General features: G+C 55.2%; 2 protein-coding genes across 3 annotated transcripts in view; one reads left to right on the top strand and one right to left on the bottom strand.

The window, feature by feature from the left end:
• The first annotated feature begins 3 nt into the window (after positions 1–3).
• polr3c (polymerase (RNA) III (DNA directed) polypeptide C) lies at positions 4–21,076 on the top strand. 2 transcript variants are annotated; one of them, XM_052045623.1, is made up of 16 exons: positions 4–116; positions 2,223–2,401; positions 3,118–3,373; positions 3,942–4,127; positions 4,786–4,871; positions 5,103–5,207; positions 8,191–8,283; positions 8,791–8,871; positions 10,032–10,083; positions 11,034–11,094; positions 13,232–13,382; positions 13,578–13,679; positions 15,154–15,203; positions 17,886–18,035; positions 18,682–18,777; positions 20,924–21,076. In XM_052045623.1, exons 2-16 carry the CDS (start codon positions 2,255–2,257, stop codon positions 20,934–20,936), a joined length of 1,629 nt encoding a protein of 542 aa, XP_051901583.1. In that variant the 5' UTR covers positions 4–116; positions 2,223–2,254; the 3' UTR covers positions 20,937–21,076. The 2 variants fall into 2 exon arrangements, with proteins under 2 accessions (XP_051901583.1, XP_051901582.1); XM_052045622.1 differs by having other exon boundaries at positions 65–116; positions 2,184–2,401.
• Positions 19,727–27,652, bottom strand: part of LOC127587349 (E3 SUMO-protein ligase PIAS3-like) — a 23,318-nt gene continuing 15,392 nt past the window's right edge. The window contains exons 11-14 of the mRNA XM_052045613.1: positions 26,517–26,688; positions 25,874–26,013; positions 23,719–23,756; positions 19,727–21,186 (exon numbers count right to left, since the gene is read on the bottom strand). Coding sequence (XP_051901573.1) covers positions 20,920–21,186; positions 23,719–23,756; positions 25,874–26,013; positions 26,517–26,688 — 617 coding nt within the window. The 3' untranslated portion in view covers positions 19,727–20,919. The remainder of the gene's footprint in view (positions 21,187–23,718; positions 23,757–25,873; positions 26,014–26,516; positions 26,689–27,652) is intronic.

Here is a 27,652-nt window from a genome sequence, read left to right as displayed (position 1 = left end):
CGGGGGTGCGGGGCGGCGCCATCTTTGTGCGGGGCAGGGGGCGGGGGGACCGGCCGGAAGTGAGGAGTCGGAGGGTGAAGGGTGTCACACACCGGCTGTCCCGACAGGAGTGAGGGGTTTGTACCGGAGGGGAGGAGGGGAGGGGGGGGGGAGGAGGGGAGGGGGGGGGGAGGAGGGGGAGAGGAGGGGGAGAGGAGGGGGGGAGGGGGGGAGAGGGAGGGGGGGAGGAGGGAGGGGGAGGGGGGAGGAGGGAGGGGGAGGGGGGGAGGAGGGAGGGGGGAGGGGAGGGCGAGGGGGGGAGGAGGGAGGGGGAGGGGGGGGAGGAGGGAGGGGAGGGGGAGGGGGGGAGGAGGGAGGGGGGGGGGAGGGAGGGAGAGGGGAGGGGGGGGGAGGGAGGGAGAGGGGAGGGGGGGGAGGGAGGGAGAGGGGAGGGGGGGGGAGGGAGGGAGAGGGGAGGGGGGGGAGGGAGGGAGAGGGGGGGGAGGGAGGGAGAGGGGGGGGGAGGGAGGGAGAGGGGAGGGGGGGGAGGGAGGGAGAGGGGAGGGGGAGGGAGGGAGAGGGGAGGGGAGGGAGGGAGAGGGGAGGGGGGGAGAGGGAGGGAGAGAGGGGAGGGGGAGGGAGGGGGAAGGAGGGAGAGGGGAGGGGGAGGGAGAGGGGAGGGGGAGGGAGGGAGGAGGGGGGGGGAGGGAGAGGGGAGGGGGGGGAGGGAGAGGGGAGGGGGGGGAGGGAGAGGGGAGGGGAGGGGGGGGGAGGGGAGAGGGGAGGGGGGGGGAGGGAGAGGGGAGGGGGGGGGAGGGTGAGGGGAGGGGGGGGGAGGGAGAGGGGAGGGGGGGGAGGGAGAGGGGAGGGGGGGGAGGGAGAGGGGAGGGGGGGGGAGGGAGAGGGGAGGGGGGGGAGGGAGAGGGGAGGGGGGGGGAGGGAGAGGGGAGGGGGGGGGAGGGAGGGGGAGGGAGGGGGGGGAGGGAGGGGGAGGGGAGGGGGGGAGGGAGGGGGGGGGAGGGGGGGGGAGGGAGGGGGGGGAGGGGGGGGGGGGGAGGGGGGGGAGGGAGGGGGGGGGAGGGGGGGAGAGGGAGGGGGGGGAGGGGGGGGGAGGGAGGGGGGGGGAGGGGGGGGAGGGAGGGGGGGGGAGGGGGGGGAGGGAGGGGGGGGGAGGGGGGGGGAGGGGAGGGGGGGGAGGGGGGGGGAGGGGAGGGGGGGGAGGGGGGGGGAGGGGAGGGGGGGGGAGGGGGGGAGAGGGGAGGGGGGGGAGGGGGGGAGAGGGGAGGGGGGGGAGGGGGGAGAGGGGAGGGGGGGAGGGGGGAGAGGGGAGGGGGGGGAGGGAGAGGGGAGGGGGGGGAGGGAGGGAGAGGGGAGGGGGGGGAGGGAGGGAGAGGGGAGGGGGGGGAGGGAGGGAGAGGGGAGGGGGGGAGAGGGGGAGGGGGGAGGGGAGGGGGGGAGAGGGGAGGGGGGAGGGGAGGGGGGGAGAGGGGAGGGGGGAGGGGAGGGGGGGAGAGGGGAGGGGAGGGGAGGGGGGGGGGGGGGGAGGGGAGGGGGGGGAGGGGGGAGGGGGGAGGGGAGGGGAGGGGGGGAGGAGGAGGGGGGGGAGGGAGGAGAGGGGGGGGGAGGGGAGGGGGGGGGAGGGGATGGGGAGGGGAGAGGGGGGGGAGGGGGAGGGGGGGGGAGGGGAGGGGGAGGGAGGGGGGAGAGGGAGGGGGAGGGAGGGGGTTGGTAGGGAGAGGGAGGGGGAGGAGGGGGGGAGAGGGAGGGGGGAGGGAGGGGGGAGGAGGGGGGGAGGGAGGGGGGAGGAGGGAGGAGGAGGGAGGGAGGGGGAGGAGGAGGGGGAGAGGGAGGAGGAGGGGGAGGGGGGGAGGGGGGTGGGAGTGAGGGAGGGGAAGGAGGGTAGGGTGTGAGGGACAGATGTTGTGAGGGAGTGAGTGTGGGTGTGTGTGTGGGAGGGAAGGTGTGAGGGTGGGGTGGAGGGTGTGAGGGAGGGAGAGTGTGAGGGTGAGGGGAGTGGGGGGTGAGGATTGGGGGGAGGGAGTGAGGAAACGTTTCGTTGGGTCGAACAATACTTCCTTCCTCTGTGTTGGAGCCTCAGCCCGAGGGTCCTGTCCCCACCCGGCCAACCCTGCACCCACGGGTGCTGTCCCCACCCACTGAGCTCCACGTACAGCTGATCCCGTTGCCGGGTTTGCCGCCCACAGCAGCCCCGAGAGCTGACGGTGTTTCGGTTGAATCCATAGAGTGGGGCCGGGCGCGGGAGCCACCACCGGCGATGACTCACCTCGAAGCGCAGATCTGCTCCCACCTGCTGCTGGCGCACTACGGCCAGATCGTGTCCACCGTCGGCACGCACCTCATCCACACCGGCTGCCAGCCCCTGCGCCTGATCGCCACGGACACCGGCACCCCCGTCGACCAGGTACCCGTCTGTGGGGCTGGATCCGTGTGGGTGATGTTGGGGGATGGTCCATTTCCCCCCTCCCAGCCACTCCCCCCCCATCCCACTCCTCCCCCCCATCCCACTCCTCCCCATCCCACTCCTCCTCATCCCACTCCCCACTCCCCTCCCTCCCTCCCCCCACCCCTCCCTCCCTTCCCCCTACCCCTCCCTCCCTCTCCCCCTCCCTCCCTCCCCCCTACTCCCCTCCCTCCCTCCCCCCTACTCCCCTCCCTCCCTCCCCCCTACTCCCCTCCCTCCCTCCCCCCTACTCCCCTCCCTCCCCCTCCCCTACTCCCCTCCCTCCCCCTCCCTTCCGCTCCCCTGTTGCTGGTGTGTCTGTGTGGCGGTGGGGGGAAGGTGTAGTCACTCGTGGGGAGTGGGAGGGAAGGGGAAGTTGGGGGCGGGGGTGGGGGGATTGCCGTCACCTCTGTCGACACTTGTGAGGAAGTGTGTGTGTGTGGTGCGCTGTGGGCGATGGGTGCGCGCACTCCTGCACCGGTGTGCACGCGTGCCGGCTGGTGTGCGTCTGCCGCGTGCACGCGTGCCGGTCGGTGTGCGCTGTGGGCGACGGGGTGCGCGCGCGCCTGTGCCTGTGTGCATGCGCGCCGGTCGGTGTGCGCTGTGGCAACGGGGTGCGCGCGCGCCTGCCCGCGGTGTGCGCCTGCTGGTGGTGACGGCGCTGTGGTCGGCCCCAGGTGAAGAAGGCCCTGTGTGTCCTCATCCACCACAACTTCGCCACCTACCACCTGCACAAGCGGGGCTTTGTGGAGTACGAGCTGCACGGCGCCCACGTCCTGCGCATCCTGCGCTACCCCCGCTACATCTACTCCGCCAAGACCCTGTACGGCGACACGGGCGAACTCATCATCGAGGAGCTGCTCCAGAACGGCAAGATGACCATGAGCGCCGTGGTGAAGAAGGTGGCCAACAGGCTGACCGAGACCATGGAGGGTGAGGGGGCGGCTGAGGGGGTGGAGGGGGGGGTGAGGGGGCGGAGGGAAGGGGGCTGAGGGGTTGGAGGGTGTGGAGGGAGGGCAGGAGTGGGGGTGGAGGGATGGTGGGGGTCGCAGGGCAGGGGGAGGGATGGGGGCAAGGGGAGGAGTGAGGGGGCGGAGGGAGAGAGGCGTGGGTGCGGATTGAGGTGGGTACGGGGGAGGATGTGTATGGAGGGAGGGTGAGGGAGTGCAGGGGTTGCAGGGGTGGCGAGGCTGGGGCTGGAGGGTGTGTCTGTGCGGGGGAGAGGGGGTGGGGTCAGCAAACGCTGGCGCAGAGGGACGGGCAGGGGGTGGTGTGCGTTGGGAGGGGATTTCGGCGGGGGCGGGGTGCGGGGAGAGTGAGCCCAGGGGCAGAGGCAGGAAGGAGGGAGGGTTGTGGGTTGTGTGCCTGGCTCATGGACATCACGGTCCTCCCTCTCTCCCTCCCTCTCCCCTCACCCCCCCACCCACCCCCTTTCCTCTCCCCCCTCCCCCTCTTCCCTCCCCCTCCCCCTCACTCCCCACCCCCCTCCCCCCCGGCACAGACAACCAGAGTCTGGAGTACAGTGAAGCCTCCAACACCTTCATCCGGCTGGTGGAGACGCACTTCCTGCAGAAGTGCGGCACCGTTCCCGAGTCGCTTCCGGCCGAGGGCTCCCGCCCCCCTGCCGCTCCCACGCTGGTCACGGACGAGAAGGAGATGTACACTGTGCCCGACCTCGGGCTGATCGGTGAGGTCCCGCCCGGTGACTGTTCCCCTCCCATTCCCCCCGTCCCAGCGTTGATCGGGCTCCACGTCTGATGCCGGCAGCTCTCTGGGGAGACGCGTGTGCTTGTGTCTCAAGCTGCAAATTGTGCACAGAAATCAGAGGTGAAATAGGAGTCTGGCCCTTCAGCCCACTGAGTCCGTGCCGGCCATTCACACCCACCCCATTTCATTCTCCCCACATTCCCGTCAACTCCTCCCAGATTCCACCCCTCATCCACACACGGGGGGCGATTTATAACGGACGATTAACCCACTGACCCCACACATCGTTGGGATGTGGGAGGGAACCGGAGACCCCGGGGGAAGCAGACACACATGCGCGCACAGACACACCCACGTGCACGCACACGGAGTCAAACGTCCGCACGCACACAGACACGCATGTACACACACGGAGACAAGCGCACTCCCCCAGCAGTGGAAGTGGGAATCGAACCCAGGTCTCTGGGGCTGTGAGGCAGCGGCTCTACCTGATGTGCCACTTAAAGATCAGGAGGTAGCTCCCTATATCCGGGCCAGCCTCTCGGTCACTGCCCGGGAGCAGCGGGCTCTGACCTCCCGAGGGTTTACTAACGCCGCCTCTCTTTTTGTTTGGCTGTGGGGTGACCATTCTTCCTCAGGTCAGGGCAAGCGCAGACGGCGGTCGTCGGGAGACGGCGGGGAGCCCCGGGCGAAACGCTGGAAGCACGACCGAGGGGAGCAGGAGGTGAGGGCTAGGCAGCCAGTCAGAGGTGAAGGAGGTCGTCACCCCTCCCCCCTGTACTGTGGTACCCTGAGAGGGAGGAGGGTGGTGGGGAGGGAGGGACGCTGGTGGGGGGGGGTGTTGAGGAGTGGATGCGGAACGTTTGGGGGACGGACAGTGTTCATGGAGAGAGGGACCGCGCGCGCATGTTACTGAGTTACCCTGCGTCTTAAGCTCCACCTTTCCCGCCCGCAGCCTCCCCCCGACGATGGCGTTTACTGGCAGGTGAACTTCGACCGCTTCCATCAGCACTTCCGCGACCAGGCCATCGTGGCCGCTGTCGGCAGCAAACTTGACCAGGTACGCAGCACCGCTTGGTTCCTGGAGCGCCACACGCTGCCTGGCACCCCCCGCCTGAGCACACATCACTCTCACCACTGGGTTTTGTCTCACAGCTAAATGTTGCCTCCTTCGGGAATCTCTCCCAGCGAACTGGTGGGAATTGGTTAATTATTGTCACATGTACCGAGATGCGGTGAAAAACTTTTGTCTGCGTGCCATCCAGACGGATCATTCCGTACATAATTACATCGAGGCAGTACAAAAGGGAAACAACGCAGAATAAAGTGTTACGGTTCCAGAGAAAGTGCAGTGCAGTCAGAGAAATAAAGTGCAAGGGCCACGACGAGGTAGATTGGGAGATCGGGAGTTCTTTTTCATGCAAGAGGTCCGTTCAATAGTCTTATAACAGCGGGATAGGAGCCACCCTTGAGCCTGGTGGTACGTGCTTTCAGGCTTTTGTATCTTCTGCCCGATGGGAGGGGGGAGAAAGAGAGAATGTCCGGGGTGGGTGGGGTCTTTATGTTGGCTGCAGTCTTTGATTTTGTTGGCAGTTTAAGGTGGTTCACAGGACCCATATGTCCAAGGACAAGTCAGCCCGTTTTTATCACCATGTAAATCCTATATGTGACGGATGTAATTCGAAGGTGGCTTCCCTGACACATGTTTTGGTCCTGTCCCCTTTTGGAAAAATATTGGAAAGACATTTTTAACATTATTTCACCTGTGTTGAACATTGATTTACAACCTCCCCCTATCACTGCAATTTTTGGGTTACCAATGGTGGAATCTGGCCATTTATCTGCTTCTGCTTATCGCGCGATTGCCTTTGTCACATTAACGGCCAAGCGATCCATTTTGTTCGAATGGAAGGATCCAATCCCTCTCATCACTTTTCAGTGGTTTTCTCAGACTATAACATGTTTAAACTTAGAAAAAAATCAGGAGTGGGGCTGTTGATCCTTTGCTTAAATTTGAGGTTTGGAGGCCATTTATTCAGTATTTCCAAATGATATAAGCTGACCTTTTTCAGATCCCTTTCAATAACCCTTGAGTACAGTGTATTTGTTCACTTAATAAGAGAGCGGGAGGTCCAGATTAGTTTTTTTTACTTCTTGTGATTTTATATAGAAATTAACTGTTAAGATTGCGAACCTGATCTCTCTAATGTTATATGTTACTAATGTTATATATATCATTTTGTACTAATTTGAAAATTAGTGAAAAGGGAGAGGGGAGACAAGAGAATGTCCGGGGTGGGTGGGGTCTTTGATTATGTCGGCTGCTTTCCTGAGGCAGCGGGAAGTATAGACACGGAGGGGAGGCTGGTTTCCGTGATGCGCTGGGCTGTGTCCACAACTCTCTGCGGTTTCTTGCGGTCCCGGGCAGAGCAGTTGCCGTACCAAGCCGTGATGCACCCGGATAGGATGCTTTCTGTGGTGCATCGGTAAAAATTGGTGAGAGTCAACAGGGACACGCCAAGTTTCCTTTTCCTGGGATCTCGCCGGCTTGGTCACTTGAGCTGTCGGGATGGAGAGGTACCAATGCAGAGAATCATGGGGTAAAGAGGCTTGGGGGCCAGTCACGGGCGCCAGACTCGCCTGATTGGTTCAGACGCTGTGGGGATTTTGCTTCCCATTGGATCGAGATCCTCGTGGGGAGGGTTCACTGGATGGGTCGGGAAGTGGTGGGGAGAGGGGAAGGGGACCCTAATTGTACAGGTTGAGGGCTCGATACCTCTGCTGATCTCTGACTGTCATTAAACTGGAGAGGGGGCAACAGGGTGTTACCGGGACTGGAGGGCTCGAGTTCCGAGGAGGGACTGGACAGGCTGGGAGCGGAGCGAGGGGTGCCCTTACTGAGGTTTATAAAATCACGAGGGGCACAGATAAGGTGAAGAGTTGCAGTCTTTTGCCCCCAGGAGTCCAAAGCCAGAGGGCGTGGGTTTAAGAATTAAAGGGGACCTGAGGGGCAACTTCTTCACGCGGAGGGTAGTGGGGGCATGGATCGAGCTGCCCGAGGAAGTGGTAGAGGCGGGAACAATTGCATTTAAAAGGCATTCGGATAGGAACACGGGGAAGGTTGAGAGGGATACGGGCCAAATGCAAACAAATGGGGTGAGCTCAGATAAGGCAACTTGGTCAGCATGGGGGAGTTGGGCCGAAGGGCCTTCTTCCGTGCTGTGTAACTTTATAACCCTTGGGATTGTGGTCGGAAAACTTGGGGCCATCCGACCCAGGTATTGGTATAGGTTTATTATTATCACTTGTCCCAGGTACAGTGAAAAACTTGTCATTGCAAACCGTTCATACAGGTCAATTCATTACACAGTGCAGTTACATTGAGTTAGTACAGAGTGCATTGATGTAGTACAGGTAAAACCAATAACAGTACAGAGTAAAGTGTCACAGCTACAGAGAAAGTGCAGTGCAATAAGGTGCAAGGTCACAACAAGGTAGATCGTGAGGTCAGAGTCCATCTCATCGTATAAGGGAACCGTTCAATAGTCTTATCACAGTGGGGTAGAAGCTGTCCTTAAGTCTGGTGGTACGTGCCCTCAGGCTCCTGTATCTTCTACCCAATGGAAGAGGAGAGAAGAGAGAATGACCCGGGTGGGTGGGGTCTTTGATTATGCTGGCTGCTTCACCAAGACAGCGAGAGGTACAGACAGAGTCCAAGGAGGGGAGGCTGGTGTCCGTGACGCGCTGGGCTGTGTCCACGATTCTCTGCAGTTTCTTGCGGTCCTGGGCAGTTGCCGTACCAAGCCGTGATACATCCAGATAGGATGCTTTCTATGGTTACCTTGTGACCCTTTAGACCCCACCCCCACCCCCATCCCATGCTCATTACTGGTAGGGACTCCATCTCCCACTCCTCCCCACTTTTGAGTTGCTGGGCTGTTCGACTCAGGTGTGTCTCAGTCCTGTCTGAGAGCAGAGTGCAGCAGGACAGTGAAATGACTGCAGGGTGAAGGTGATACTTGCCATGTTTCTGTTCCCCACAGACCAGCAGCGAAATAGTCCGGACCATGCTGAGGATGAGCGAGGTCACCACGTCCTCCCACTCCTCTCACACGCAGCCGCTCTCGTCCAATGAGGTTCGGTTCGGGATAGAGCACTGGTGCACCGCTGGGTGTCAATGAGTCGGTCACTCGCTGGTGGGCGTCTCGTGGGAAGTGGGCAGCTTATGGAGTGAAGCTCCCTCCGCACCGTCCCATCACACACTCCCGGGGTCAGACACGGTGAAGCTCCCTCCGCACCGACCCGTCACACACTCCCAGGGTCAGACACAAGTTGAAGGGCCCCAACACCATCCCATCATAGACACTCAAGAAAAGGCAATGTGAGTTAGATACAAAGTGAAGCTCCCACTATTTTGTGTTAACCACATCAACTACTGTGTTGGCACAGACGTTACATGAAAGGACTTCCCAAAATGGATGTCAAATGAACATACAGTTTAGGAGAGGAATTGGCTGCTTCATGGGCAGCTCATGGAGTGAAGCTCCCTCCGCACCGTCCCATCACACACTCCTGGGGCAGGTGTCAGATACAGAGTTTGAACCCCCTCGTCCTTCTTACACTGAATTCTCTTTTTCCGGTAGATATTCCGAGCTTTTCCTGCCGGATACAACCTCTCCAAACAGGTGCTGGACCAATACCTCACGCTGCTGAGTGACGATCCAGTGAGTATTTCAAACCGTTCCCTCTGTTGGAGAGTGACAGGGCTGCTCCAAGGGGTGACGACGGGCTGCTCTGTGTCGGTACACGGTGTCCGCAGTGCCAACCGCCCCTTCTGTCAGAGCAGTCAACGGCTCAGGAGCCCCACCTCGTCGCAGTTGGGACGTGTCAGTGTGATACACCAGCGGGACTGCTGCTGGTGGGGGTGGGAGTGGGTGCCGGGCATCGCTGTGACACAGGGACTCGCTGCAGGAGGAAACCCTTGGGTCTTGGAGCCGGCTCCACCATTGTGGTCAACAATGACTGCTCCCCTGCCACTGGAAAGTGCCACGTTCCCACTCTCTCTCCACACCCCTTGATGCTTCCAGGAATCTACCTACCTGCTCCTGAGAAAACGTTCAGAAACTTGGCCTCTATGGAAGCGACTTCCGGAAGTTCCCCACCCTCTGATGCGGAGCAGTGTAGCACAGGGGCAGGACCTTCGGCCCACAATGTTGGTGCTGACCGTGATGCCAATTTAAACTGCAGGTCTGCCTGTGCGTGTTCCGTTCCTGATGATGCAGGGTCCCGATAAGCATATGGAGGAATTTAAAACAGAGGGATATGTGGGAGGAGGGGGTTAGAAAGTCTTAGGCGAGGTTTAAAGGTCGGCACAACATTGTGGGCCGAAGGGTCTGTATTGTGCTGTACTGTTCTGTGTTCTATGGACGAGCCTTTGAATCCCGGGGCAGAGAAGGACACAGATCAAGTGCTGGTAAATGGGATTAGTATAGATGGTCTCTGGATGGTTGGAATGGACACGATGGGCAGAAGGGTCTGTTCCTGTGCTGTATGAATCTCTAACATATGGAATCTCTGCCCCAGTGGAGATGGTCACCGTCCATTCAAGGTTGAGGCGGGCAGTTGAGGTTAATTGAGGCGCCCATGATTTTATTGGGCAGGACATGCAGCAGACTTGAGGGGCCGAATGGCCTCCCTCCCGCCCCTTTTCCTTGCGCTCCCGGGGCTGACCGTCCCACGGAACCAGACCTGGACACGCGGCTGATTGGGGAGTGAGGCCAGGCTGGGGTGTGCCTGCTCCCGGGGCTGTCCCAGTTCCCGCGCCCGTATCCGGGTTTTTCCCGTCCTCCGAGGATCCGTCGCGACCTCTCCGCCTTTGTTGCAGATGGAGTTCGTCGGGAAAACCGGGGACAGCGGTGGTGGGATGTTCGTGATCAGTATCCTTTCTGATAACGTCGCGGATTCTGGTCGAGGAAGCCTGCTCCCTCTGCAGCCTCGCAGACACCTTTACCCAGAGAAGCTGTTCAAACCCACGGCTACTTGGAAATGTTTCTGAATGAGGGTGGTGACTGAGAGAGTTAAATCAGCCCTTAGAGAGGGACAGGGGGACACCAGTCAGTGTACAGATCTCCCCCCGAGAGAGGGACTGAGACACACTGGTCAGTGTACAGATCTCCCCCTGAGAGGGACTGGGGGACACGTCAGTGTACAGATCTCCCCCCGAGAGGGACTGGGGGACACGTCAGTGTACAGATCTCCCCCTGAGAGGGACTGGGGGACACGTCAGTGTACAGATCTCCCCCCGAGAGAGGGACTGAGAGACACCAGTCAGTGTACAGATCTCCCCCTGAGAGAGAGGGACTGAGAGACACCGGTCAGTGTACAGATCTCCCCCTGAGAGAGGGACTGAGACACACTGGTCAGTGTACAGATCTCCCCCTGAGAGAGAGGGACTGAGAGACACCAGTCAGTGTACAGATCTCCCCCTGAGAGAGGGACTGAGACACACTGGTCAGTGTACAGATCTCCCCCTGAGAGGGACTGGGGGACACGTCAGTGTACAGATCTCCCCCTGAGAGAGAGGGACTGAGAGACACCGGTCAGTGTACAGATCTCCCCCTGAGAGAGAGGGACTGAGAGACACCGGTCAGTGTACAGATAACCCCTGAGAGAGAGGGACTGAGAGACCGGTCAGTGTACAGATCTCCCCCTCAGAGAGAGGGACAGTTCAGTGTACAGATACTTCCCCGTGGGAGGGGACTGGGAGACACTGGTTGGTGCCTGGACATCTCCCTCGCGAGGCACCCGAGGGGCAGTGACCATACCCGTGAACAGCCTGCGGTGTGTGTGCTGAGGCAGAACATTCCTTGACGGCTACCCCTCTCTGACCTCCATCGGGCCCTTGCATCTCTGGCCTGTGCTACGGTGGAATCAGTTGTGCAGGAGCGGTAAGTGCGTGTGTGTGTGTGAGAGAGAGAGAGAGAGAGAGAGAGAGAGAGAGACCACTCGGCCCCTTTGAACTCTGCTATCCCGACCAAGGTCCCTGGCTCTGGTTACTGTTATGACATGAGGCGATGAACCAGTTATGCGTCTGTAATCTTGGGGTCCTGAGGCCAAAATGGGGGTGGGAAGGGGGGTATTAACAGACCTGCCCCGCATGACCATGGGTGATCTACCTCCTCTGTGCCTGCTTGGCCTCAGTTCCCTGACCTTTGTCTACCTCTTTAAATACGCACAGTGATCCAGTCTCCATGGTCGAGAATTCCAGGGATTCGCCGCCCTCTGCGATGAGTTCCCACCCACCTCAGTCACGAGCTCGGGGGTCACGCAGTCCGGAGGAAGGGTCTCAACCCGAAACGTCGACTGTCCATTACCACCCCCCACACAAATGCTGCCTGACCCGCTGAGTTCCTCCAGCAGCTTGTCTGTTGTACAAGATTTTAGGGCTGGTCGTTTAAGACAACGTCCCCTCGGTTGAGACCCTCCCACAAGTGGAAACATCTCGACACCCACCCTGTCCTGTCCCTTTGGGATCTCAGCAGAGTATACACTGGGAGTGTCCGTGCCAGGGACCAATGGGCAAGCGTGAATATTCGTTTCCCATGCTGGAGGGAGGTTGCTATTCAGCGATAAAACCATGGCTTTTTTTTGGTTAAAGATTTTACAAGGCATAATGTTGCAGCTATATAGGACCCTGGTTAGACCCCACTTGGAGTACTGTGCTCAGTTCTGGTCGCCTCACTACAGGAAGGATGTGGAAGCCATAGAAAGGGTGCAGAGGAGATTTACAAGGATGCTGCCTGGAATGCGGAGCATGCCTTATGAAAGCAGGTTGAGGGAACTCTGCCTTTTCTCCTTGGAGCGACGGAGGATGAGGGGGGACCTGATAGAGGTGTATATTATGATGAGAGGCATTGATCGTGTGGATAGTCAGAGGCTTTTCCCCAGGGCTGAAATGGTGGCCACGAGGACACAGGTTTAAGGTGCTGGGGGGTAGGTACAGAGGAGATGTCAGGGGTAAGTTTTTTACTCAGTGGTGAGTGTGTGGAATGGGCTGCCGGCAACGGTGGTGGTGGTGGAGGCGGATACGATAGGATCTTTTAAGAGACTGTTGGATAGGTACATGGGTAGGCCTAGTAATTTCTAAGGTAGGGACATGTTCGGCACAGCTTTGTGGGCCGAAGGGCCTGAATTGTGCTGTAGGTTCTCTGTGTTGGATTTTGATCACACGTCCTCAAAAACATACTAAGCAGGGAAGAGAATAAAAGGCTACAACTGGACACTGCTGTACGAAGCACTTGGCTGAAAGGTGTTTAATAAACTGTGAATACTTTTCAGTGGGGAGAATGAGGAGGCAAAATAAGCTGTATGAGGTTCCCTCCCGTCTTAAAGAGGGACCTAGGGGTGCCACAAATTAGGCAGTAGCATGTCGAGTTGTTAAGGACTTGGGATTGTTGGCTTTATCCATGGGTACCTCACTTAAGATGTGTTCCCGGGTAAGAGAGGACTCGGGTGTTAAAATCTCTTTATATCTGTTGTGGAACGGAGAGACCTAGGGATACGGGTGCAGAGGCCCCTGAAGATGGTGAGGGAGGCGTTTGGCACGCTGGCCTTCGTCGGTCAAGACAACAGGAGTTGGGACGTCACGTTACGGCTGTATGAGACGTTGGTGAGACCGCACTTGGAGTATTGTGTGCAGTTCCGGTCGCCCAGCTATAGGAAGGATGTTTTTAAGCTGGAAAAGGTGCAGAAAAGCTTAGCCAGGATGTTACCGGGACTGGAGGGCTTGGGTTATAAGGACTGTTTGAGGGGGTGACCTTGTACATAAAATCGTGAGGGGCATAGATAAAGTGGATGGCCACAGTCTTTTTCCCAGGGTAGGGGAGTCCAGAACTCGAGGGCACAGGTTTAAGGTGAGACGGGAAAGAATTACGGAGGTTCATAAAGCCACGGGGAGCCGGGCTGGTTGAAGGTTGTGGCTTTGACCAGAGGGGTCTCCCTGAGCGAACTGCCTGCCGCAGGGGAGGCCGGAGATGGCCAGCGGACGTTGCGGCTAACGGCGTGGGCACGGTGTTCCTGGCTCAGGTTCGGCTCGCGGTCGGCACGGATTTTCCGGCTCCTGCTCCGGAAGCGGCACCTGGAGCAGAAACAGGTGGAGGACTTCGCCATGATCCCGGCCAAGGAGGCGAAGGAGATGATGTACCGGATGTTGTCGGAGAACTTCATCTCCCTTCAGGTAGGGTTTCACGTCACTCCTCCCTCCCTCCGCCTTCTGCCCCATCGTCCCTCTCCCCCCCCCCCCCCCCCACCATCTTGCAACACCTACACTTGCCCTGCCCCCAGTGCTGGCCTTCCATCCAGCCCCAGTACCGCTGAGCCCGTTCCCCAGACACCTCCCAGCCCTGATCCGGTGTTCCCTTTCTCCCTGCAGGAAATCCCCAAAACACCGGACCACGCACCTTCCAGAACCTTCTATCTGTACACCGTCAACTTCCAGGCAACAGCACGCATGATATTACAGCGCTGTTACAAGGTAACCGCAGCCGCGCGACGCTGGGCTCTCTTGTTGTCGCGGGAGGAGACCACTCGGTCCGTTGTGTCTATTCCAGCTGGGAAAGTGCTCTCAGACTGATCCCACAGCGTCTCCCTCGCTGCTCGGCCCCGTAGTTGCGCCTAATCCAGGCGCTATTCTGATGCGGGCAGTGAGTTCCGGGCTCTGATTGCTCTCTGGGTGAAGCACTTCAGCTGCCCTCTGACAACACTGAGAGCTGCCGCCTCAGCCCCAGAGAACCGGGTTCGATCCTGACATCTGCTGCTGTGTGTGTGTGCATGCGCGCGTGTGCGGAGTTTGCACGCTCTCCCTGTGACCGCGTGGGTTTCCCCCGGGTGCTCTGGTTCCCTCCCACGTCCCAACAACGTGCGGGGTTGGTGGGTTAATCGCCCGCTGTAAGTTGCCCCCCTAGTGCGTGGGTGGGGGGGGGGGGGGGGTGTTGATGGGACTGTGGGGAGAGTGAATGGGTGAGGGTAAGATTTGTGTAGAAACAAAGGGGGAAGCTGACAGTGGGAAGAATGGCCTCGTTACGTGCTGTATCCCTCTCTGACTCTGAGGAGGCCGCTCAGCCCATTTAGGCAATGGGAAGCAATCGCATCCCTCTCATCTTATTGCTCTATAGCCCTCCGACTTCTCTCACAAATACTCCTCCCTTTTTCATTCCTCCGCTTCCTACAATTTACAGCGGTCAATTAACCCACCAGTTGGAGGGAACCGGAGCATCCGGGGGAAACCCACATGGCCACGCGCACAGCGCCGGAGCTTGGGATCGAACTCAGGTTGCTGGAGCTGTGAAAAACCCTTTTAATTCCCTCACTGTGGCTGTCATTCTGTACATAAAGCCCCAACCCTCAGTTAGATTCCAGCGTCTTTATAGCACAATACAGGCCCTTCGGCCCACAATGTTGTGCTGACCTTTAAACCTCACCTAAGACTATCTAACCCCTTCCTCCCACATATCCCTCTATTTTAAATTCCTCCATATGCTTATCTAGCAATCTCTTGAATTTGACCAATGTACCTGCCTCCACCACCGCCCCAGGCAGCACATTCCATGCCCCAACCACTCTCTGGGTAAAAAAAACCTCCCTCTGATATCTCCCCACCCATTGCTTTAAAGCCATGCCCTCTGGTATTGAGCATTGGTGCCCTGGGAAAGAGGCGCTGGCTGTCCACTCTATCTATTCCTCTTAATATTTTGTACACCTCTATCATGTTTCCTCTCATCCTCCTTCTCTCCAAACAGTAAAGCCCTAGCTCCCTTAGTCTCTCCTCATAATGCATGCTCTCTAAACCAGGCAGCATCCTGGTAAATCTCCTCTGCACCCCTGGGTTTGTGTGTGTGAGATACTTTATCTGAAATTTTGACCTCCTCTCTCTCCACCGGCGCAGGGGAAGGCGGGTATCACTTGTGTCTCTGCTTCGCGCTGGACTGATTTTAGACATTTTATTTCAGACTGTGGTTAACCTGATCGATCGACGGGAGCATGAAACTCGAGAGAACAAGTAAGTGTGAGAAGGACATCGGTCTTCTTCGACCCGGGTTGGGTTGGGATCCCAGTTGCAGGTAGAGGGCTGGAGAGCGGGTAAAATCAGAACCTGGTGCCTGTGTTTTTGATGGACTAGATTGCAAGACTGTGCAGAAGAGGTTCACCAGGATGCTGCCCAGATTAGAGGGTATGAGCTATGAGGAGAGGTTGGACAAACTTGGGTTGTTCTCCCTGGAGCGTCAGAGGCTGAGGTTTGTAAAATTATGAGAGGAGTAGTCAGAATCTTTTCCCCAGGGGAGAAATGTCGAACACCAGAGGACATGCTTTTAAGGGTAGATGGGGGGAAAAGTTTAAAGGCGACATGAGGGGCAATTTTTTTTTACGCAGAGAGTGGTGGGTGCCTGGAATGGGTTACCAGGGGTAGTAGTGGAAGCAGGCAGTTTGGTGGGGTTCAAGACTTTTAGATAGACACATGAATACGAAGGGAATGGAGGAATATGGATGATGCACACAGGAGGATATTTAGTATAAATTGGCATCAAGATAGGCACAACATCGTGGGCTGAATGGCCTGTCCCGTGCTGTGCTGTTCTGTGTTCTAACATTTGACAATGGGAAGTAGGAACGTATCAAATCAGTCAACACGATGGGGGCGATATTCCATCTCGTCTTTGGACGGGTAGATCTCATTGAGTCTTGATGCAGGGTCTAGACCCCAAACGTCAACCACCCCCTTCGCCTCCACAGATGCTGCCCGACCTGCTCAGTTACTTCGGCGGCTTGTTTTTGTTTTCTCCAGATTCCAGCAGTTGCAGTCACGAGGATCTTACCGGGACTGGAAGGCTTGAGTTATGAGAAGAGGCTGGATAGGCTGGGACTTGATCTTCCATGGAGTGTAGAGGGCTGAGGTTTATAAAATCATGAGGGGAATGGGTGAGGTGGATGGTCAGTCTTTTTCCCAAGGGAGGGGAGTCCAAAACCAGAGAGCATAAGGTGAAGAGGGGAACGATTTAAAAAGGGACCTGAGGGGCAAGTTCTTTCACACAGAAAGTGGTGGGCATGTGGGAGAGACAGGTACAATTACAATGTTCAAAAGACATGTAGAAAGGTTTAGAGGGAGTCATAGGAGACTGAAGACGCTGGAGGAACACTGAGTCAGACAGCACCTGTGGAGGGAAATGGACAGTTGATGTTTCGGGTCAAGATCCTTCAACTGGACTGGAGGTGCCAGACCTGACGAGTTCCTCCAGCATTTTGTCTGTTCCATTTTCCCTTGGCCAGTCCTAATAGTTCCAATGACACTTAGCTCGCCCTCTTTCCCTGATTCAGTCTAATTGTTGAAACATTGAAGCTGCATCCTCTAAATCCTGGAACTCCCTGAAATGTACTCTGGGAATACCTTCACCAGAAGGTCTGCAGTGCTTCACCACCAGCTTCTCTAGGGCAACTGGGGATTGTCAATAAATGTTGGTCTTGGCAACAACCCGCCGGGAAGCATTAACGTTTCCTCTCCCAGACACAAACCAAGGAGTGAATACTGGAGGCTTCATTTTCTGTTATATTTTAATCTGGTATCTAAGGCTCCAATCCTCAGCTGCTGGAAACAGCACGTGTCCACCTATGCAGACTATTTACACAACGAATTGCTGGTTGCAGCCAGCAACTGCAGTGATGGAGATCTGGGATAATCAAGAGACTAGAATTGGAGGAGCACAAAGATCAGGAGAGGGAGAGAATTGAATAGAAGGGTGAGAAATTTAAAACTTTAGATGTTGAAGCAGGGGAAAGATAAGGTCTCTTTATTAGTCACGTGTACATTGAAACACACAGTGAAGTGCATCTTTTGCTTAGAGTGTTCTGGGGACAGCCTGCAAGAAGACAGCCAGCGCCTCTTTCCCGGGGCACCAGTGCTCAACACAAGAGGGCATGGATTTAAAGTAATGGGTGGGAAGTTCAAGTGAGATATCAGGAGGGTTTTTCACCCAGAGTGGTTGGGGCGTGGAATGCGCTGCCTGGGGCGGTGGTGGAGGCAGGTACGTTGGTCAAGTTCAAGAGATTACTGGATAAGCATATGGAGGAATTTAAAATAGAGGGATATGTGGGAGGAAGGGGTTAGATAGTCTTAGGCAAGGTTTAAAGGTCGACACAACATCGTGGGCCGATGGACCTGTATTGTGCTGTGCTGTACTGTCTGTCCTATGGTTCTAAGTGTCGCCACACTTCTGGCACCAACATAGCACGCCCACAACTTCCTAACCCATACGTCTTTGGAACGTGGGAGGAAACCGGAGCACCCGGAGGAAACCCATGCAGACACAGGGAGAATGTACAAACTCCTTACAGACAGCAGCAGGAATTGAACCCGGGTCACTGGCGCTGTAATAGCGTTACGCTAACCGCTACATTACTGAATGGGAGTTAGGATAAGGGGCAGCAGAGAGCAGAACAAGGAAGGCTAGCCAGAAAAATATTGGAATAGTTGTCCGGGATTAATAAAGAGATCACTGGGCAGTGTTGTAGGGGTGGAAATGGGTGGCCTTCATAGTGGCATAAACGTATGATCCAAAGCTCATATCAGCATCAAGTGCACGGACTCAAAATTTGCTTCGACAGATTGGAGCATGTATCAAGATAACATGCAGAATGGCCTCTCCATGCTGGTTGTTTGCCAGGCATTGATTTCAATCTCTCCTTCCAGGCGTCTGCTGGAGAAGTCCCAGCGAATAGAGGCCATCATGGCGTCAATGCAGGCCACGGGGGCAGAGGAGCTGCAGCTGCAGGAGATAGAGGAGATGATCACCGCTCCTGAGCAGCAGCAACTGGAGACGCTCAAACACAACGTCAACATGTGAGGACATGACCCGGCCATCGCCGTGCAAGGAGGGTCTGACCAGGGAGATGCATTCCATCGGTAGTGGTGGGAGGGAAGTCATGGGACAGTGGGAGATGCCCGGTGTTGAGACGGTTGTCCCAGCAGTCAGGTAGTGTTTGGGACCGAAGGGTAAAGAGTCTTGGTGGGCAGTGAAAACATTAGAGGAACTGGATAAACTATTAGAAGGGGGGAGTGGGATTAAGATGGACATTACTGGAAGCTCCCAGGTTATGACAGAATTTCCCTCCTGAGAACAGTTTGTCAAGGCAGCAATGAATGAAAATGATGTGCGGGAGACTTATGACAGAATAGTGAGCGACTGAGTGTGCTCAGCATTCCCTGCTCTGCTCAATTCAACCCAGCCCCCTGATCGTTGCTGCTTGCTGGGGAGAGAAGGCACCCAGTAGAAAGTGCCTGCAGCAGCCAGCAAATCCATCCTGCTGGTCTCCCAAAAGCCTGTTCGTATGGTAGAGCTTTCACTCACTATGTTCTTCCGATCTGGACACTGGGTTGAGTTCTGAACCCTGGCATCTGCAGAGAAAATGGTCTTTTACAGGGCAGGGTGAATTAAATCTCAATGTGATCAAAAGGGTGGTACTGACCCTCCCAACTCTTTCTGCAGGTTGGATTCGAGTGAGAATCAGGTGGACGAGACTATATTTATGTTGGAGTCCTACATTGCCACAACCCGGATCGAAAAGGAGGTCCCACCGAAACGGTGAGCCAGAGGTCACTGCGTCCGAGACCGGCTCAATTTTCCCCCCTGCGAATCTGACAGATCTGTGCTGGGGCAAGGGGCAGCCCGGTGACTGGGAAGACAAGCCCGATTTACCAGCTTAATAAAAAAATGTCTCTTAACATGTTGTCCAGCCTTCCAGTAACTTATTGCAGACAATAATTTGTGCCAATAAATGACTTCAGGCATGGGGGAGGGGAAAAATCTTGACCCAGGGATCCAGCCTTCAATGAGCTGAAGTCTGGTAGAGCAGCTGCCTTGTAGTTCTAGTTTGGACTGAAGACTACAGATGCTGGAATCTGGAACAACTAAACAAACTGCCAGAGGAGGAAAATGGACAGTCGACATGTCAAGTCGAGACCTTCATCTGCACTCCAGACATGTCGACTGTCCATTTCCCTCTGTAGATGCTGCCTGACCCACTGAGTTGTTCCAGTATGATCCTGACCTTGGGTGACAGCAGTGTGGAGTTTCCATGTTCTCCGTGTCACTGGGTGGGTCCCCCTGCCACCAGTGCTCCAATTCCCACATCCTAAAGAGTTGGGCACTGTAAATGGCCCCTGGAGTGGTAGAATCTGAGGGGATTGTGGGGAAAATAATCAGACTGGTTGGCACAGACTCAGTGGGCTGAAGGGCCTGTTCCTATGCTGTACAAGTCTGAGGAAAATCAGAATCATATAGCATGTTGCCAGCCACGCTCAAACCCTTTGAGCAGACAGAACATGTCCTGCTTGCTAGCATCAACAGTACAGCCATGCACTGAGACACAACAGACAGATTCCTCAACAGTTAACCCTATAATAAATGGCCAGAGGGTGCGGATGGGATAACAATGCAGGCTGATGTCCTGCAATTAGTAGATTGGATGTACACCCAAGCTCAGTATGAATTTTAAACCCTCTGCCTCCTGTCACCAGTGCAGGACAACATCCGCATCAAATTTTGACAGAGTAACAGCAGCAGCCTGTTAGTTTTCTTGTCCTTTAATTGCGATAACTGGGTTGATACACAATTCCAAAAGTTGACACCACTGCCACATCTACAGCACCTGCCTCATGCGTGACGGAGTAGCCCGTCCTTAACCTCTTGGGTGCTTTAACCCACAGCTTTTAACTCTGGTGTCTACGATCTGCATCAGTTGGTGTCCCTTTGTTGGGGATATACTCAATGAAGACTATGCGGTTATATGTACAGATAGAGGTACCTGCATGTGATAGGCACAATTGAGCTTCAGCCTTGCTTAGCTTGTCCTGCTAAAAGATAGTCTTTGGAAATTTTGTTTTTAAAATACTTTTCTATAATATTTACAAAATATCCTTGACTGAAAATAGATCATTTGCTTTCTCTGTACAGAAAGTTCCCTTACGTAACTTGTTTTATAAAAGGGGGAAAAATTAACATTGAAAATATACACAAGGTTGCATTTAAAAACATGACAGCGCCTCCTCCTACTGGGATTATTCAGGAATCTCTCCCTAAACTCCAGCTGGGATTCTTCCTGGCATCTCCAGGGGCTTATAATCAGGGTTATACCTCCCCTCCAACTGGACGGGAACTGCAAGAAGGTTCTGCTTCTCTTCGTGTGGGGACTTGCGGTGTCAAACTCTCCTGGTGTAAGTGGGGTGGATCACAGCAACCTTCGAGCTCTGTTCCCTGTGGTACAGTCTCTTTCTGTGCTGCAAACAACTGCCTGACACTGCTTTTAGACACAGACAAATGTGTCTTCAGTTCACTCACAGTCACCTGTGTTATCCTTCAGAACCTCAAATCGCACATGCAGAGATCATACCCAACTCCCAGTGGGGCACGGTCAGTTCAGGGCAGACCGAGGCCAACTGTGTGGCTGATCTGCCTATTCCTCTCACTGGGTAAGTAGCAGGGGTGGTGGGGAAAGAGCGAGTTCTGAAGTATGGGTCCAGACCAACGTTTATCAATGGTATTTTTTACCTGGCTATGGGCAGAAGGCTGGTGCCCCAGAGTTTACTGATCTGGTAACCGAGTGAAACCGGAGTGGTGTGCTCTCCCGGGAATTGCTGTCCAGATCTGTGGGCTCTTTACAAATCCGACCGCGTTCCTGCTTCGATTTGGTGTGCTCGCTCACTGTTGGTTTTTTTTTGTGTCTTCTTAGTCCAAGGAGATGACGTCCAGTATGTTGCTGGGAGCTGCTCCACCGGCAGTGCCGCCAGTGTGCGGGGGTGGGCGGCTCTCCCCAGGAGCGCTGCTGGAGATGATGCTGCTGGTGGTCCGGCTAGCCGTCCCATGCATGCTCCGAGCCGGGCTGACCACCGGCTCCAGGAACTGGGGCGACGAGGTGAAGGGGAAGAAGTGGCTGAGCGAAGAGCGCATGGGATCCAGGTCTTCGGAGGAGCTGCTGATCACTGACTGTTGGTTCTGTGGGCAAACAAAGTGTGGGTGTTGAGAAATCAGAGTGTGTGGTGCAGACATCATGACTCCACCTGATCTGCACCCCTGTGTATCATCACTGACGGATGATGTGAAATGTGTTGTTTTGCAGCAGCAGTACAGGGCAAAGCCAGAAAAGTATATAAATTACAAAAATACTGCAAATAAAAGCAATAATGAGGAATCCTTCTTGTATTATGGAGGGTTGTGGCTGTCACGTGACAGCACTGCCCACCACCTGGTCGGAAGACACCACTGCCAATCAAGGTTTGGCCCCGCCCCACCCATCAGCACACACCCGACCATTGGCCCCTTTAAGTACCTTTGTCCTCGGCCTTGGGTCATTGGCCTTTGTAATCGATTAGTCCTTGCTGGCGCTGAGCCATTGGCCCCCTGTAAATTACCTGGGCTGGACCCCCCCCCTCCCCCCCCAGCACTATAAAGGGCGCCACGTGTGCTCAGCTTGCTCCCTTTGCCATCTTCGAGGGACCACCCTGCTTCATTCCAGGCCGAGGTATGCACTGTTAAAGGGTTGGGAGCGTTTTAGTTAGTGTCCCTAGTAGCATAGAGCCGTGCCTGTACTGAGTCAAGGGGTGGCAGGTATCGTATTGTTTTTCCCTGATTGTAAGTACCTAGTTCGTGTTGTGTGTGCGTGTGTGTGAATTTTATCCCTAGTGTGATTTTCCCACACTCGCTATAAACCGTGCGCACGTGTTATTCCCGTTACTATTTTCCCACACTCGTCTTTTGTAAATAAAATCATTTACTGTCAGACTGTGTTCAGAGTCCTTGCTTTCGAGACCCATCGAATCTGTTTTCTCACTCATAACACTTCCTCAGGCTACATGTTTTAAAAATGCTTAATGCTACAGAGCAGAGGGAGCTATACTTTGCATCTCACCTGTGCCGTAACTTCACTCCGTATCTAACCTGCATTGTGCCTGCCTTGGGGATATTTGACAGGGCAGTGCAGGGCGAGCTTTACTCTACCTGGGGCAACAGACAATCCACTGACTGAGGGACATCAGCCTGCCTCGTTATCCTATCTGCACCCTCTGGCCATTTGTTTTAGGGTTAACTGTTGAGGAATCTGTCTGTTGTGCCCGTGGTGTATTGGGCAGAGTCCACCACTCTCTGCACCTTCTTATGTTCCTGCACATTTGAATTGCCATCCCAGACCGTGATGCCACCCCCCTTCTGTGTTTAACCCGTGTTGTCCCTGCCCTGGAAGTGACAGGACTGTGTAGGACAAGCTTTACTCTGTAAGTAATTTTTTTTAAATTATACATATTTGCAACATTTACTGCACTTCTGACATCTTTTTGGCAGGCACGGTAGTGCAGTGGTTAGCATAACGCTATTACAGTGCCAGCGACCCAGGTTCAATTCCCACCGCTGTCTATAAGGAGTTTGTACGTTCTCCCCGTGTCTGTGTGGGTTTCCTCCCACATTCCAAAGACGTACGGGTTAGGAAGTTGTGGGCATGCTATGTTGGCGCCGGAAGCGTGGCAACACTTGCGGGCTGCCCCCAGAACACTACGCAGAAGATGCATTTCACTGTGTTTCGATGTACATGCAACTAATAAAGATATCTTATCTTTTCAAATTAAAATATTATCAGTGTGTGATGGAACAGAAATCAAGGCAGCTTTACTGTGTGTCTAACCTAAGCCGTCCCCCGAGCTGGGAGTGTAATGGGACAGTGCAGAGGAGCTTCACTGAAGGAACTGGTGCTAGCCTGTCTAGTGACTGCAGCAAAAAGACATTTGGTGCCAAAGCAAAGCAAAACTTCTTGTCCCTGCAGCCTGCCTGACACAATGGCAAATCCCCACCCACTTGGAACCGCAAAGCAAACAATACACTGCCAACAGGTGGAGAACCGGTTCAAGACACTGGGGAATTAAAGCTTGCCAAAAGGTTAAAGGATTTGCATATTAACTGCACATTGCCTCGGGAAAGAGTGGCCCTCCCTCTTCTGTCCCCATTGACACGAGCGGTTTGTACAAATCAACCAGCCTCCCCTTCATTGACTCTGTCTACACTTCCCACTGCCTCGGGAAAGTAGCCAAGGACCCCTCCCACCCTGGTCATTCTCTCTTCTCCCCCGCCTCCCATCAGGCAGAATATACAAAAGCTTGAGAGCACACACACCACCAGGCTCAAGGACAGCTTCTATCCCGCTGTTATCAGACCCTTGAACGGACCTTAAAGGTGAACTCTTGATCTCCCCCATCGTCGCCCTTACACTTTACTTGCCTGCACTGCACTTTCTCTGCAACTGTAACACTATATTCTGCATTCTGTTTTCTTTTTACTACCTCAGTGAACTTATGCATGGAATGATCTGCCTGGATAGCACGCAAAGTTTTCACATGACAGTAATAAAACCAATGACAATTTACTATTTTGTAACTATCGGTTAAATCAGACCCAAGTCTGCCCCTCGCCTGGTTAAATCCTGACAGCATTAAATGTGCAAGAAATGCACAGGTTAAAATGCAGCGCTGCACATTTACGCACCTGGCCGTCTGCTTGGAGGAAGGAAAATAAATCCAAACCTGAGAGACAAAAAGACAGAATCAGTCACACTCTACAGCGTTGCCCCACATTGCAGGCGTGGGAGGCATACGTGATCGGGCAAGTTGGAAACAGTCGTGGAGACGACACCCAGTTTGCAGGTAGAAGCCTCAGGGAGGGACAGGCAGCCACAGAGCAACAGAGCCCAGGATGAAATCATCCAGAATCAGGGCAGGAGCTCGCAGGACCCCGGGAGGCCAGAGGAGGCTGGACGTGGCTCCCAGTGACAATCATTGGCCACACAACTATGAGTTTCTTACTGGGACCCTTTTAGACTCTGGGACATGGTCACCTCTGGTCTGTCAGAGAGCTCCCCTGCCGGTGGAGGGAGATGGTCTGGCTGCCATTACGGTCAGATGAGGGGACGGACCGGACAGTGGAGGAGCGAGCTGCCCGCACTGGGGCTCGTAGCTGAAGCCTCTGGCTATCTCATTCGAGTGTCAAGAGGGCTCATGAGTATGGGGTGGGGAGGGCGGGGAGGCAGGGGAGGCAATCCCAACTGGGCTAACACCCGAGCCGTCTCCAGGAAATTCCCTCTGTGCTGTTCCACGCCACCCAGATGAGTTTCCTTTGTGGGCTGCTCCTGCACACTGTCCATTTCTTGGTCTGTTGTGTCGTCCGGAATTGGGGTGGGGGGGGGGGGGGGGTGGGTGGGCTCCCCAGTCGAGGTCTCTCTACACAGGAGTCCTCTCCCTTTACACGGGGTACTGGGGTGCAGTGTTGCACAGAACGCTGCTGTGTAACAGGTTTTTAAGTTGGTTCACGGACTCCCAGGTCACCTGCCGTTTCTGCAGATTGGAGGACTCAACGTTTCCTGTATAGACAGAGTGAGAGAGGCTGCAGGCGCCGTTTGAGTATTTGAAAAGGGCACGGTAGTGCAGTGGTTAGCGTAACGCTATTACAGCGCCAGTGACCAGGGTTCAATTCCCGCCGCTGTCTACAAGGAGTTTGTACGTTCTCCCCGTGTCTGCGTGGGTTTCCTCCGGGTGTTCTGGTTTCCTCCCACATTCCAAAGACGTACAGGTTAGGAAGTTGTGGGCATGCTATGTTGGCGCCAGAAGCGTGGCGACACTTGCGGGCTGCCCCCCAGAACACACTACGTGAAAGATGCATTTCACTGTGTGTTTCGATGTACGTGTGACTAATAAAGATATCTGATCAGATCCTCCAGTTCTGGCTGTGCCTCAGCCCCACTCTCCTGATCGTACCCAGAGGGGTGGGTCAGTGACACCTCCTCGTCGGTCTGCTTCTGGGCCTGGCCAAGGTCCAGGCAACGGGTTCTGCCTGAGCCGACTGCCTACCCCTCTTCCAAGGATACGTCAGTATCCCTAGAGAGGGAGCACGGCATGTCCACCAGCTCTCTGGAGGCCTTCCAGGATTGTGGGTGCCAGGGTGAATGGAGTGTACCCAGGACAAGGATCGCAATGTTTTAATTAGGTGTACATTTTGTAAACACTGAATCGAGACTGACATAAATATTATAAATATGTTAATAAACCTTTCTTTTAAAAACAAAAAAGGAGAGTGGCCCTGGGGGGGGGTGGGGGGGGTGGGGTGGGCGAGAGGGTACTGAAAGTCAGAGGTCCCTGGAGACTGCAGGCTAGAATCGGAATAACAAGTGCCACAGAGCTCTAAGACCAGAGGAAATAGTTCTAAGGTGAGGAGCAAGTTTAGAGGGGATCGGAGGAAAAGATTTTCCATCCAGACGGTAGTTGCATCGGGAACGCACTGCCTGACAAAGTGGTGGAGGCAGGTACTCTCACGACATCTAAGCGTCTAGACAAGCACTTGAATTGTCAAGAAGTAGTAGGCTAATGGGTTGAGTGTTGGTGAATGGGGTTAGTATAGATGGTCAGCACAGACATGGTGGGCCAAAGGGCCTGTTTCTGTGCCGTTCGACTCTGATAAAGAGGTCCCAGAGTGAAATGTTCCAGGACATTGGAAGCGAGAAGCCCCAGGGGCAGGACAAGAGCAGGCCAGGGGTGGGGCAATTGACCCGGGGGGGGGAGCGGGGCGGGAGAGGTGTGTAGTGCGGGGGTGCATAGCTCACTCCAAGCCTGCAGGGTGGAAAAGGAGAGTTGTGAAGGATAAACATTACCTTGAAAGTCTGAAGGCAGTGGCGGCATGTGGTAGGAGAGGTGGTATTCCGGGATGGAGAGCGAAGGCAGGTAGTCTGTAGACACCGTGGTCGAGACAGGAGTCTGGAGTGCTGGAGGCAGCTGGTGAAGGTTCAGGAACCTGTGGGGATTTACATTTAAAATGAATTACACATTCGTCCACCTACGTACAACCCTGTGGTGAACTAACAGCAGGAGGCCATGGCTGGTGCCCAGGGGCCTTTCCTGAGGGGGGTGGGTGTGAGGTGGATGGGGAAAGAGGGAGGAAGTGGGGAGAATGTGCATATGCCTGTAAGTGTGCATGTGAAAACATACATGAAAAAGCCCAGTTGCAAAACATGACCCGCATGCACGTTGCGAACTGTTAAGTATGCATGTGTGCTTGTGTGAGTGTGTGCAAATCTGCATGTCCGTGTACCCATTTCTAAGAACGACTCAGGTGCTTCAGCGATGGAAGCATCGAACACGAAGGGGGCAACTGTACTCCTGCCCAAAAACATATACCCCAAAAACGATTCGAAGATGCCACCCAAGGTACCAGCATCTACAATCTCGTGTCCCCAAGAACTGCGTTTGTTACACTCAAGACACCATAAAGCAAAGGGACTGAGAGCAGAAACTCACTGCTTGTTGACTGAGGTGAGGTGCGTGGGGGTCACTACGTGGCAGTGTCTCTTCACTGGAGGCTCCTCTTCGTCTGATGAGCTGTCTAACGTCAGGTCAATCACCTCAGCGTTGGAACTGCGCTGGGAGCAGTATTTTCCTCGGGAGAAGGGCTCCTTTGATACGGTGTTTGCTGCAACAGAATACAACAAGTCCTCGTTATCCGCCAACTTACTACCTGCAGATCCACACACTCGTGGTGTTACACACCTGACCTCAAGTGTTGGTAAACAGCCAGGGTACCTCACACAGCCTTCTCCCATGGTATCTGGTGAATGCTGTCTGATGTGACATGGATTGCATTTGACGTCTTAAGCTGGCAAGTATTGAACTATCAACACAGTTGTGGACACAGCCCAGCGCATCATGGACACCAGCCTCCCGTCCTTGGACCTCTTTACCTCTTGATGCCTTGGTGAAGCAGCCAGTATAATCAAAGACCCCACCCACCCGGGATATTCTCTCTTCTCTCCTCTTCCATCAGGTAGAACATACAGGAGCCTGAGGGCACATACCACCAGACTTAAGGACAGCTTCCACCCCACTGTGATAAGACTATTGAAAGGTTCCCTTATATGATGAGATGGACTCTGACGTCACGATCTACCTTGTTGTGACCTTGCACCTTATTGCACTGCACTTTCTCTGTAGCTGTGACACTTTACTCTGTACTGTTTTTACCTGTACTACATCAATGCACTCTGTACTAACTCAATATAACTGCACTGTGTAATCAATTGACCTGTATGATCAGTATGCAAGACAAGTTTTTCACTGTACCTTGGTACAAGTGACAATAATAAACCAACACAAGTCCTCCCCAGGTTCTGCTCCCATGAACGGTCTGTAGCCTGGACAGCTGCGGCCGCGAACAGAGTTCCCACCTGGCAGAAGATGCCTGCAGCCCTGCAAATTCATCCCACCAGTCTCCCACATGCTCACTCGGATATGCGGGCTGTACACAAGTTCGTAACCTGGGAAGGACCTGTAGTCAGAGTGCAGCCGGACCAGAGGTTGAGAACACCGGGAGCCAGGAATACCGGAAGGTTTGGAGCCAGAGTGTGAAGCCGGAAGTGGGATCTGGGCCCGGAACACTG

This window comes from Pristis pectinata, chromosome 40 (assembly GCF_009764475.1).
Source record: "Pristis pectinata isolate sPriPec2 chromosome 40, sPriPec2.1.pri, whole genome shotgun sequence".
Classification (NCBI taxonomy): Eukaryota; Metazoa; Chordata; class Chondrichthyes; order Rhinopristiformes; family Pristidae; genus Pristis; species Pristis pectinata.
The sequence above is the reverse complement of the archived record's forward strand: the minus strand, read 5'-3'. Positions and strand labels throughout refer to the sequence as shown.

Excerpts from the sequence above, each read along its gene's own strand:
- polr3c (XM_052045623.1), top strand. The coding sequence starts at position 2,255 with ATGACTCACCTCGAAGCGCAGATCTGCTCCCACCTGCTGCTGGCGCAC. Across the intron at positions 8,284-8,790 it reads AGCCGCTCTCGTCCAATGAG|ATATTCCGAGCTTTTCCTGC; the intron begins GTTCGGTTCGGG and ends TTTTTCCGGTAG. Across the intron at positions 8,872-10,031 it reads CGCTGCTGAGTGACGATCCA|ATGGAGTTCGTCGGGAAAAC; the intron begins GTGAGTATTTCA and ends CCTTTGTTGCAG.